The sequence below is a fragment of the Carcharhinus amblyrhynchos genome, chromosome 7 (assembly GCF_965287045.1).
Source record: "Carcharhinus amblyrhynchos chromosome 7, sCarAmb.v2.hapA, whole genome shotgun sequence".
Classification (NCBI taxonomy): Eukaryota; Metazoa; Chordata; class Chondrichthyes; order Carcharhiniformes; family Carcharhinidae; genus Carcharhinus; species Carcharhinus amblyrhynchos.
In genome coordinates, this window is record NC_137330.1 from 6,352,041 (window position 1) to 6,364,433 (window position 12,393).

A 12,393-nucleotide genomic window follows, 5' to 3' on the forward strand; every position below is an offset into this window, starting at 1 on the left:
TTTCTTCTGTTTAAATGCCAAAATTGTAAGTTAACCCTTGCTGTGTTTGGTGTTTGCACATCTAGGGGCTGATGATAACAACTTAAACTCCATCTTCTATGAGCACTTGACGAGATCATTGCAGCAAAGCTTGTGTGGTGATTTAATTCTGGGTCGCTGGGGAAGCTACAGTACAGGCGACTGCTTCATCCTGGCCTCAGATTACCTCAACGCCTTGGTTCAGTTGATAGAGATTGGCAATGGTCTAGTAACTTTCCAGCTAAGAGGACTTGAATTCAGAGGTGAGCTCCCATTAGAGTAAAATCACAGGACATGGCGTGTGAAAAATTTGAGACGTTGGCAAGTGTAGTAGTTTGAGAAGAGAAAGTGACTCAATTCCCCAAGCTCTCCACGATTGGATATTTTCTTTATTTCGTATCTGGATCCGATGTAGACTAACTGATAGGGATAATTTGCTTTGGTTAATCAACAGGTTATACTGTTGGATAATAAACCAGGATAGTAATGTGTCCGTCCTTTTTAGAGTCTTGAGCACAATGCAGTAATGGGGAAGTGCTACACCAGAGGTGCTGTGGCTGATCTTACGAAAAATATTCTAAGTTCTGAATGAGCCAGAAAATGGGACAGTTTCAGATCCGTTTTTTCAGCTGGGCCACAAGTCCAATCTCATGCCACTCTGTTCAAAAAGTAATGCAAAATCTGTTTCCTGCTAGCAGGGGAAGGAGGCGAGTCTGGGTCTAATCTCGCTGGATAGCTGGTAGCTCACTGTAAAGGTCCCCCCACCCCCTAATCATGAGCCTCTATGGCCAATTCTACCCCCCCCCACCCTCTAATCATTCCCCGCCCCCCCGTCCCAGCTTGGACAATTGCGCCCCCTCCCCAAGAGGCACTGCCACCTGCCCCCGACTTCCCGGGTGGGGCCTCAGTGGCCTTCGGTCCTACCAATGAGGCTATCATGACAGGCCTCGTTGATGGGGACCATACGTGATCCTTGCCAGTGGGGCCCTTCACTGGTGAGGCCGCAAAGGCAAGTGAACCTGGACAGTTCCATCCTGAGCTCACTAATTATATTGAAATCAAATTTAAGTTCAGTTTAAATAGTGAGATCTGCCTAGATCTGTTTTTGGGCGCAAGACTGATCTCACCAGTTTTCTGGACCTGGTAATATCACGACAGATGAGAAATTGGGTGCAAACCTGATTTTTCACCTATCTCACGATCTTACCGGTAGCCACATTCATCGACGAGTAGGACAAGAAGGTAAGATCTGCCCTGCTGTCTTTCAGGATAAACAATAAACTGAGGACCCTCTCGAGTGGACATAAAAGATCTACACAGCATTAGTTAGAAGAAGATCTGGAGCGTTCTCCCGCGTCTTGACCAATATCTATCTCTCAACCAACATCGCTACAAATGACAGATTATCTGGCCATGTATCCCATTTTTGTTTCTGAGCCTTCACTGTGCACAAATTGTAGCATTTCTTACATTCCAATGGCGACTACAATTCAAAATTGGCTATAAAGTGCTTTAGAATGTCCTGAGGTTATGAAAGGCACACTATAAGGGCAATTCTTACTATGTCATTACGTAAACATCCAATTATGTTCACGGATGAGTATATTTTGCATTATGGTAATAGTCTGCAGACATCTGTACAAGTAGCATGGGATTTGTCATGGCTACTAAAGCTCAAGCTGTCACCGAGACAGTTTTGCTTTTGCTTTAATTATCCCATCATATTTCGATGGTAAGTTACATGATTTCAGTGTTGCAGAGTTTACAGATAAACAGTGGATGCTTTTCCAAACTTTTTGATTGTTTTGATGCTATGTTTTTTTCTGGGTTTCTACATTTTAATTATTTTTCTGTTCAGTTGCTGAAACTTAATTATTTTGTGATACTGAGGCTGCACAGATTAGTACAGAGCAAGATGAAATGTTCTAATTAGGCGCCTTCACTTGAATGCTCTTTATTTACTGTTCGCTTTTAGCTGTCTGAACATTTGTTAGCTTATACATTCATGGTCTTGCAAGAATATTAGTTATTCTGTTATTTGGTGCTGAGTGTCTGGAACAAGCTGCCAGAGGTAGTAGTGGAGATGGGCACAATTTTGTCTTTTATAAAGCATTTTGACAGTAACATGTGTGAGGTGGATATAGAGGGATATTGGCCAAACCTGGGCAACTGGGACTAGCTTAGTGATTTACAAAAAAGGGCGGCATGGACAAGTTGGGCCGAAGGGCTTGTTTCCATGCTGTAAACCTTTATGACTCGAATACGAAGAATAAAAAATTCATAAAAATCAAATGCACTTTGGAATGATTTTAAATCAAACTTGTGTGGCATCTGGATGCATTAGTATTTAAGTGCATCCACGATTAACAATTTTAGACAAATCACTTCAACATTTCTGCCTGAATGCTCCACATGTATAATAAAAGATGTAGAGAGTGAACGACTTGACACTAAATGCTGGTTAATTTGGTAAAGTTGTGCATCAGAAAGACTGAAGGTCAATTTTAAACTTGTCACTGGTGTGTAAAGCTGATGTTATGGATTGGGCTGCCCAAGGGAGAGTGCTCTCCAATCTGAGGAGAGGACAACTGATATGCGTCAGCAAGCATTATTGACGAGCTGTGACCCCACGACTTTATTCGGTTATGACACTAGTGCAGGCACCATCACGAAGAAATTGAATAATCTCGTCCTCTTTATTATCACTGTGATTGCAGATTTCACTGAAATTTGTATACACTGGTGAGAATGTGGATATGAATTCAGGTACAATAGTACATCATGTACAGCGTTTGCACATCATGTGCTGGCACGATGCACAAGACCCCTAGAAGCTTAGAAAAATGAGCAAAGAGCAGGAGGCCATTAGAAATGCTTTATTGATGTGGAAATAAACACAAATAGAAACAACCTGGATGCAACAAGACAAAAAAGTCTTCAGAGTAGAAATTATGTAAAAGGAGGCAAAGATTTAAGAGATGAAAGATTTTTCTCTAAATGATAAAAATAGCCTTTATAATGAGCTTCAACAAAATACTTGCAATAACCCTGGTCAGTGGAAGAAGGGGAGGACTGATAATTATTTAATAACATCTGTTTGGGAGAAGACCAGTGAAAGACTGACAGAGATGATAAATGTCTTAACTCCTGTGTGGGTAATATGCACTAAATGGAGCTGTCAACTTTTGAGGATAAATGTAACGCTTTAAGAGACCATTACCAAACTAATAGCACGAGGATTTTGTGTGCTCCACTAAACACAGCTTAACTGGCCATTTATCTTGTTTGCAGTTTGTGGGATCTTGCTTTGTACATATTGGAATCTGTAATTGCCAACATATCGGTGATTGCAGGTTCAAAGGTAATTCATCGAATATGTAAACACTTTGGGATTTTTTGAGGAGATGACAAAATGCTATATCAATGCAATTGTTCCTTTTACTGCCATAGATTTTGAGAGATGAAATCTGTTCCACTATTCTGTCATTACATTGTTAATATATCAAATAGATATATTATTTGGTGTATATTGTACAGTCTGCTTGTGGGAAATTTAATGTATAATTGATCTAGCATCATTGAATGTAACGTGTTTTATGTCTGGTGGTTGAAAAAAAACAGTATATACGTATAAGTCTTTCCTTAAGTTCATAATATTCATCATAGACTATATATTGCTTGGTTCATATTGTATGGTATGAATTCTGTTAATATTGTACAGATTGTTTGGTATTGTATGGGGAGGCAGTGGCACAGTGCTATTGTCACTGGACTAGTAATCCAGAGACCCGGGATAAAGTGTGGGGACCCAGGTTTAAATTCCATAGCAAATGATAAAATTTGAATTCAACAAAAATCTGGAGTTAAAAGTCTAATCATCATGAAACCTTTGTCGATTGTCATAAAAAAAATCATCTGGTTCATTAATGCCCTTTAGGGAAAGAAATTTCCCTTCTTACCTGGTCTGACCTACATGATTCCAGACCCACAGAAATGTGGTTGACTCTTAAAACCACATAGTTCAAAGACAGTTAAGGATGGGCAATAAGTGCTCATCTGGTCAGCAAATCCCATGAATAAATAAAGTTCTTTTAAAAGTTGTAGTTTATATGTTCTCATATTTTGTTTTATGTTGCTTCTTGTGAGGTGCCATGGGATATTTTATTATACTAAAGATGCTAAATGGATTTTTTTTGTTCTATGGTCTATGATATAATCCATCTTGGATAGGTCTTTGCCTTATGCAACATACGTGGGATGTATTGTATGGTGCATATTGCATGAGATATATTGTGCTGAATGTGTTATAGTGGTACATATTGTACAATACATGCTGTATGGGGTACATAGTTTGGAACATTTGCACAGGAACTATTATACACGTTATAGTGTACTCTAAAAATTGTAGCTGCATTTTGTCTAGTGTATATATATTGTACTGGATTTATTGTACAATGTATATTTGGGATGTGTTATATGGATTATGTTGTTTGGTATATATTTTTGGGTATATATTTTGCAGGGTATATTGTATTTAGCCTGATAAGCTAATTGACCTCAAAAATAATTTGTTGTCATGGTTTATTTTTCAGGGACATACTGTCAACAGAGGGAGGTTGAAGCGATAACAGAGGGGGTCGAGGATGACGAAGGCTGTTGCTGTTGCTGTCAGCCAGGGCATTTGCCTCACATGTTGTCATTTAATGCAGCTTTTATCCAACGCTGGCTGGCCTGGGAAGTTACATCATCTAAATACGTGCTGGAAGGCTACAGCATCAGTGACAACAACGCAGCGTGTATGCTGCAGATGTTTGACCTGCGAAAGATGCTTATCACCTATTACGTAAAGGTAGTAGTAGGCGAGTAAGTTTCTAGTATGCTATTTTGCTTCATAAATTTTGCCTCCACCTCCTTTTTTTGTTTAGACCTTCCTCCTACAGCCTGTCATAACTGCCAGCTGTGATAAAGCAATGAGAATCAGACTGCAACTCAGCTTTAACTGAAACCCTTTTTGGATAACAACTGGCAGAAGAAAACAGTGAGATGGAGATGGGTTTGGGTTTATATTTTATTTAAGTGGTGGGAAAATCCCTTCTGGTGGCCTGGCTAAAGTTCATGAGACTTGCTTTTGGCAACTGAGTCTAAACTAACTGTTGATAGTGTTGCCAGGCCTCCAGGATTGTCCTGAAGGTATTGAAGATTAGCCTCCAGGATACTGTTGTGAGCAAAATCCTACAGCAAATTGTTATGATGCCAGACTAGACCCCCAAGTTGTTGGTATGATCTGGTTAGGGACCAGTAACATTTTGTTTAAAGTAGACAAAGTTTGAGATCCAAGATATTTAAGAGAATAAGGCCAGAAGATTCCACTTTATCATTCAAGTTCAGAAAGATAAGACAATTTCCAATATCATCTTATACCCTAACATTCGGGGTTAATATGAAAATTAATGTGAATTAACAGACAAACTGTGGCCCAATGTACACAAAACACATTGAATGGCAACTTTGACCAAGACAGACAAATCCCAAGGATTTTCAGCAACCCACCCAGACACCAGCAATCAGTCTCATTGAAGCTATGCTCTGACGAAAACTGAGCCTTGGAATTCATTCCAGAATTCTCTCCTCCTTGGACTATCTCAGTGACAGCTCACCTCGCAGAGTTTCAATCTCAAACCCCCAAGACTCCCTCATCCTGGATTCCTGACTCTACATTCTAGCACCAACTCTCAAACACTATTCAACACCTTGGCTGCACCATGCAGAATGCAACTGTTCCAAAAGGTTATCTTTGATCTAGTGACCTGCAGCACAGAATCACTAACCTTCTGCTGTGTTCTTAGATCTTCAGTGTTTCTCTTGAACTGTCATTATTCAAAATCTGCTAACCATTGCTTTTATATGACAGGGAACCTCTTTCTTTGCTCATCTCTTTCTTTAAGGGACCTCTCCCTGTCCTCTATTGAGAACCCTCTTTTGGAATTTCTCTTTGTTCCCTGACTGGGACTCTCCTGTGAATGTGGTGCCCACTCCTGGGTCACAAGACCCAATTCTTTGCACCCTTTTCTTTTTGTGTAGATGTTATGGGCCCTTCCCCGGCTCAAGAAACAGCAGAACACCAGATTGCGCATATTCAGCCAGCTCCCAGCCCGTGCTTGTGCAGAACTCTTGAGGCCTGTTGGGAATTTGCGTTCCTGGCCCTTCCCACTCGCTGATAAGTTGGATCACATAAAATTAATTGGGATATTAAAAATTTACCTTTTTATACAATTTTCATTCAGTACTTATGTTCGGTAGTTATAAAAAGTATTGGAGATGGAGAAGAAGGCTGTTTGATTATAGTTAAGAACCATCGAGTTGGCTAACAAAGAGACTGTTCACTTTCTGATTGGCCAAGGGAAGGTGGTGAATTATGGCGATGAATGTATGAGATGATCAGTGTTGGGATTTTGTGGGGGGTGACGGGACACCTTGACGGTAAGTATGTTGACAAATTGTGGGAGCATGGGGCTTGGACATTTGGAGTTATGTGGTCATGTGATGACACTTTCAAGAGTATAAGCAGTGCATTTTCCCAATACAGTACCCACCGCTTACAGCTGGTGTCTCAATGAAATATGCCTGCTTCACCCTCCATCTGTTTATTTCCCACTCCACCTTAGTGTCATTTCTCATATAGAAATAACTAAACAGCCTTATTAAATATTTAAAATTGAGATTTTATAGTTTGTAAATTGCCCTGTTGCTCCAACTGTTTATTTACATGCCAGAAGCTGAAGACAGAAAGGGATCCCCTAAAGGTGCATTGTAGGAAATGACTTGCATCAAGGATGCAAAAAGAAAGCTTTACGCACAGATTCCCAAAGGCAAACCTCCCAGGTCCTGTCCATATCTGAAACACATGCCTCGCTGCAAAGAAGTTCAATGGCAGCGAATTAATTGCCAACAGATAAATGTTTTGAGTGTTGGTCGTCAGAGGTCTGAGTTTTGCTGGTGGCATAAACTCTTCCAACCTTTTTATACTATGAGTAATAAAGACAACTTGCAATTATATAGTTTCCTTCACAACCTCAGGGCATCTTAAAGTGCCTAATGGATTATCTTTTTTCATTGTAATCACTGTTACCAGATCCCATAAACAGCAATGTGATAATAACTAGAGGGCAAATGGAACCCCGTCTCTTCTGAAGGGTGGCAACTCCAACAGTACTGCAATCCCTTAGTATAACATTGCAATTTCAGTTCACTTTTGTAGTCAAGTCTCTGGCGTGGAGCTTAAAATCATGACCATTTGATCCAATGGGGAAATACCCACTAACCCACGGTTGGTGTGTTATTGTGCAACCAGAGAGCAGCAGTGAAATGAACATGGGCCAAGTACATTCTTGTTAGTGAGAAGCTACAGCTGCAGGGTGCGTCTGTGGTACAAGTTACATGGAAGATAGAAATCAAAATGGGACATGGTTGAAACCAACAGATGTGAGCTTATAATAAACAAGTGACTAGTGGTAATAAACTCAGGATGCAGGTGTTTAACCGAGAAAGGCAGGGTCAGATAAAACAGTGGGACCTCTGCTAAATCATAGGAATGATTTGAGAGCAGTTGAATTTTATGAACCTTGTGCTGCTGAACATGACACGGAGCACTTGGCGAAGTTGCAGTGAACTTATTTCTATCCTGATCCACAGTAGAATCTGGCAGGATAAGTAACCTAAGTCCCATGCTCTGAATTCACTTCCCACTTTCTCTTAAAAGTCTACATCCTTGACCAAATATTTGGTAAACTCTTGTTACATCTCCTTTGCTGTATAAATGCAAACAGTTCTCACTAAGGCCCTTCTTTCATGAAATGAATATTTTAAGACATGTGTTTTATATTGCAATATTAAATAGTTAAAAAGTAGCATTCAAGTCATTCCTTAATGTCTTTGAAATATTGTTAATGAAAAGAATTGTACTGAGATAAGCTGGTATTAATTAACACATCTGTTACAACCGTGAGATGAAATTGTGTATTAATGAATTTTTCTTGACAGAGCATAATATATTACTTGATTCACTCTCCAAAACTGGAAGACTGGTTAAGCAATGAATCCATACAGGAAGCTCTGCATCCGTGCACAGCATGGAATTACATCGACAGGGACCCAGGGGTTTTTAATGTGAACATTGATGAAGACTATGACCATTGCCTCAAGGGAATCTCAAGAGCCAGCTTCTGTAATGCTTATTTGGAGTGGATTCAGCACTGCACCAGTAAAAGGACAAAGGTACACAATTAAATTATATTTCTCAATTCACCTTCCCACAATCTTATTCCTAGTCATTGTGTTCATTTTCCTTTGTTTCCAAATTGTCTTGCATGAAGTGCACAATACAGAAACAGGCAATAATAACAACAGCAAACCCCGTGGATGCTGGAAATCTGAAATTAAAAACAAAAAATGCTGTAAAAACTCAGCAGGCCTGGCAGCATCTGCAGGAAGAGAAACAAAGTGAACGTTCCAAGTCCATATGACTCACCTTGAAGAAGAGTTATACAGACTCGATGTTAAGTCTGTTTCTGTCAAGAAACATGCCGTTTGATTCAATTGGTTTATGCCAGTGCTATGGCTTCCTCAGCATACCCTTCTATACCAGAGTGGCACAATGGTTAGCACTGCTGCCTCATAACGTCAGGGACCCGTGTTTAATTCCAGCCTCAGGTAACTGCGGAGTTTGCAAGTTCTCGCCTGCGTGGATTTCCTCTGGGTGCTCCAGTTTCCTCCCACAATCTGAAAGACATGGTAGTTAGGTATATTAGCCATGCAAAATTCTCCCTCAGTGTACCCGAACAGGCGCCGAGTAAGGCAACTAGGGGATTTTTCACAGTAACTTCATTGCAGTGTTAATGTAAGCCTACTTGTGACTAATAAATAAATTTTATTTATTTCCCCTTCATGTAATTTTCTTTTTGAATGCCTCTTTGGTATTTGCCTCATGCAGTAGCGAGTACCACATTCTTCAGCTCATGACACCAGTGGGGTCTTCTAGTTGTGCTGACAGTGCATCCCTACTGCTGGTTTCCCTTGGCATGGAGTGCAGTCAATGAGAGGTCCCTTTGAGAGAAGTAGAAGCAGAAGATCCCACCACCGGTGAATAGTGCGCCATCTCCTGCCACAAGAAACACACTGTGAGGAGGCCAGAGAATCCCTCCCCCATTATTAGTGACTGTGTTATATTTGTGGCCTTTGACTATGGGCGACCCCCAATTCTTAGCCTTCTCTATTCCAGTGTGAAGAGCATAGTCTATTTAGTTCTGTCTGATAATTATTAAGCCCACAATTCCAGCATCAATCTGTTACTTTTTTATTTAGAAATTCCATTCACAAGGTCAGTACATTTTTCCCTTTAAGAATGATGCTGAATTATGACCCCAACACCACTCCAGATTATTAGTGAAATGTCTAGGGCTGCAGACATTACATTTAGAATCATTGTGCCTGATTTTTAAAAACTCCCCTCTCTTTTCCCCCATATAACTGAGGCCATGTTCTCAATGGGGCAGCACTGCAACTGTGGGGCATCAGGCATTCTCTTACACCCTTCTACCTGTACTTCCTCCTTTAAGATCCACTGTTGGTGCAGCTCTTGCCTCTGGGCAGAAGATTGTGGGTTCAAGTCCCACTTCAAACCCTTGAGCACAAAATCCTTCCTGCAGAGAACCCAGATGATTACCGTGCTACTTGATGTAGCTAGGGCAGCAACAAGTGGGAAAGTATATTTGTTTTGGAATTTTTGTTAGTTTAGTATTGTTTGTGTGTGGAAGGTTTCCATTCTTGTTAATCACTGAAGTGCTGTCACTCACTGTTCCACTTGTATGGATTTTATTTTTACATCTTTGTTGTTAATAATGCAAAGCCAGTTAAATATGAAATACAAAAGGCTGGAAGTTATGTCCCATTTATAAAGCTCTTGTCAGGCCCCATCTGAATACTGTGGTCACTTCCTGGTACCGTTACTCAGGAAGGATAGATTGACCTTGGCTATGTAGATTTACTAAAATGATACTAGGGCTAAAAGCGATAAATTATCAAGACTAATCACATAAATGGGAGTTGTATTCTCCTGAGTATCAAAGATTAAGAGGTGATGTAATTGAGGTGTTTAAGATAATTTAGTGATTAGATCGGGCAAATACAGAGAAACTACATCCTCTGTGGAGAAATCCAGAACAAAGAGAAATGATCTTAAAATTAGAGCTGCACTATTCAGGGGTGATGCCAGAAAGCACTTGTTCACACAAAGAGTAGTGGAAACCTGGAAATCTGTGCCCTCTCAAAAAAGCTGTTAATGCAGAAGGCCAGTTGAAAATTTCAAAACTGAAGCCGATAGATTTTGTTCTGCAAAGGTATTAAGGGTTAGGGAATGAAGGTGGAGAAAAGGGGTTCAAGTACAGATCAGAATAGCAGACAAGTTCATGTTGCTGGATGATCTCTTGTTCCTAATTTTCCAGTTCCAGCATTTTCTGTTTTTATTTTGTATTTCCAGCAGCTGCAATATTTTCTCTTTGTAAGAGTGATCTATTTAGCCTCACTCCATCCTTACAGTCCTGCAAGTTTTCCCGTTTCCTTTTGAGAGATATTATTTAATCTGATTTCACATCATTTTCAGATGATGCATTCTAAGTATACCAACGCATTGCATGGAAAAGATTCTCCCCATCTAACCACTGGATCTTTTGTCAATTTTCTTAAATCTATCGCCTCTTGTTACTGACTTACAATTTGGTTTTGTTGTTTGCAGGAGGAATGGCCTCCCACTATGTTGCGTGATTCTGTGGTCTAAGCTGTGCTCTCAAGTGTACGGTCATGAGTTGCATGTAATGCTGACCTATTCTGTTTTGTGTTACAGCCTGTGAGAAGTGATGGAGATTCCCCACTCGTAACTCTTTGTTACAGCCTTTCTATTTTTGGCAGAAGAGCTTTAGGTACAGCAACGCACAACATGTCCATCAGGTAACCTGTCAGGGTTTTAGCCAATTCAGCTGGGAAATGTTACAGTGCACATTACAAATAAAATTATTGTTACAGTAAGTGAGGCTTAATGAGGGAAGAATGGGTGACTTTAACCTGAAGGAGAAATTACAATGTAGCAATTCCATTTACTACCAATTCCCCCATTGGACTGAATCAAAGATATAAATCAGTAAGCTGCGAAATACGTGATATCACCACCACACCCATTGGCACTTTAACCATTCCAGAGTGAAACACACCCTAACCCAACTTCACTTTCTCCCTTGAGAGCTTTTCCTTGATGCTCGTGGACCCCACTCTCCCCAATCATTCAACACCATCCACCACCACTCCCCATTCCTTGCTGACCACCTATGGCTTTCCTCCCAAAATGGGAGAGCAACTGATTGGGGGCTAACCTGTGAAGTATCTTCTGAACCTCTGATGGGGTCTTCCTCATTCTCAACTTCCTCCATGATCTTCTCCCTGCCTCTACCATCCTGCTGCCTCTGCCTACCTCTCCTCATTCCCAACTCCCAACCTCTGTCTCTGTCTCCTGTCCAATGGTCCCCTTCTGTTCCTGCCTACTTCTCTGGATTCTGTAGTGAAATTACTTGGAAAAATCACAACCAAAATTAAAATGCCTGATATTGAACATTGGTGATGAAAATGGAAGCATACTATTCCATGAATAGTTGATCAAGCACTCCCATTCATTCAGTCTAATCATGAATGTTGAGAACATTTCTACCTTAACTGAACTTCTAATCTTGGAAGTGAACCATAACCTCTCAATTCTCTTTGTAAAGATGCTTCTCTCATTCTTTGTTTTAAATCTCTTAAATTTAATCTTGTACCTATGCTCCTGGTTCAAGGTCCCTCATTTATGGAACAGTCTATCCTGACCCATTCTTTCATAATTTGAAATATTTCTAACATATTCTATTGCTGTCTGTATTGTTCTAATGAAAGAAGTCCAAACTTTAAAACCTTTATTTTGATTTGTATTTCCTCATAGCACACAGCATCCTAGTGAAACTATACTATATCCTCTGTAGAATTTCAAAATTCTTCCTACTGTATGCAGTTCCATATTGAACATGTACTGAGATATTATCAAATGGGTACCCTTGTAATAGTACAGATTTTGCAGATGACACCAAGGTTATGTGGGCAAAGTTATCCACTGTGATTAAGGGGTGTTTGGACAAATACATGAATAGGATGGGAATAGAGGATATGGTCCCCAGAATGGTAGGGGGTTTTAGTTCAGTCGGGCAGCATGGTCGGTGCAGGCTTGGAGGGCCAAAGGGCCTGTTCCTGTGCTGTAATTTTCTTAGTTCTATAAAGATAACAAGATAAATAAGAAATTCA

The 12,393-nt window shown here is 40.2% G+C and overlaps 1 protein-coding gene across 1 annotated transcript in view; it reads left to right on the forward strand.

Moving 5' to 3' along the window:
• The window catches only part of LOC145345344 (pecanex-like protein 2), a 220,115-nt gene that overhangs the window by 143,912 nt on the left and 63,810 nt on the right, over window positions 1-12,393 (forward strand). The window contains exons 27-30 of the mRNA XM_080193158.1: window positions 66-281; window positions 4,611-4,867; window positions 8,059-8,292; window positions 10,916-11,019. Of these exons, the coding sequence (XP_080049284.1) occupies window positions 66-281; window positions 4,611-4,867; window positions 8,059-8,292; window positions 10,916-11,019 (811 nt within the window). The remainder of the gene's footprint in view (window positions 1-65; window positions 282-4,610; window positions 4,868-8,058; window positions 8,293-10,915; window positions 11,020-12,393) is intronic.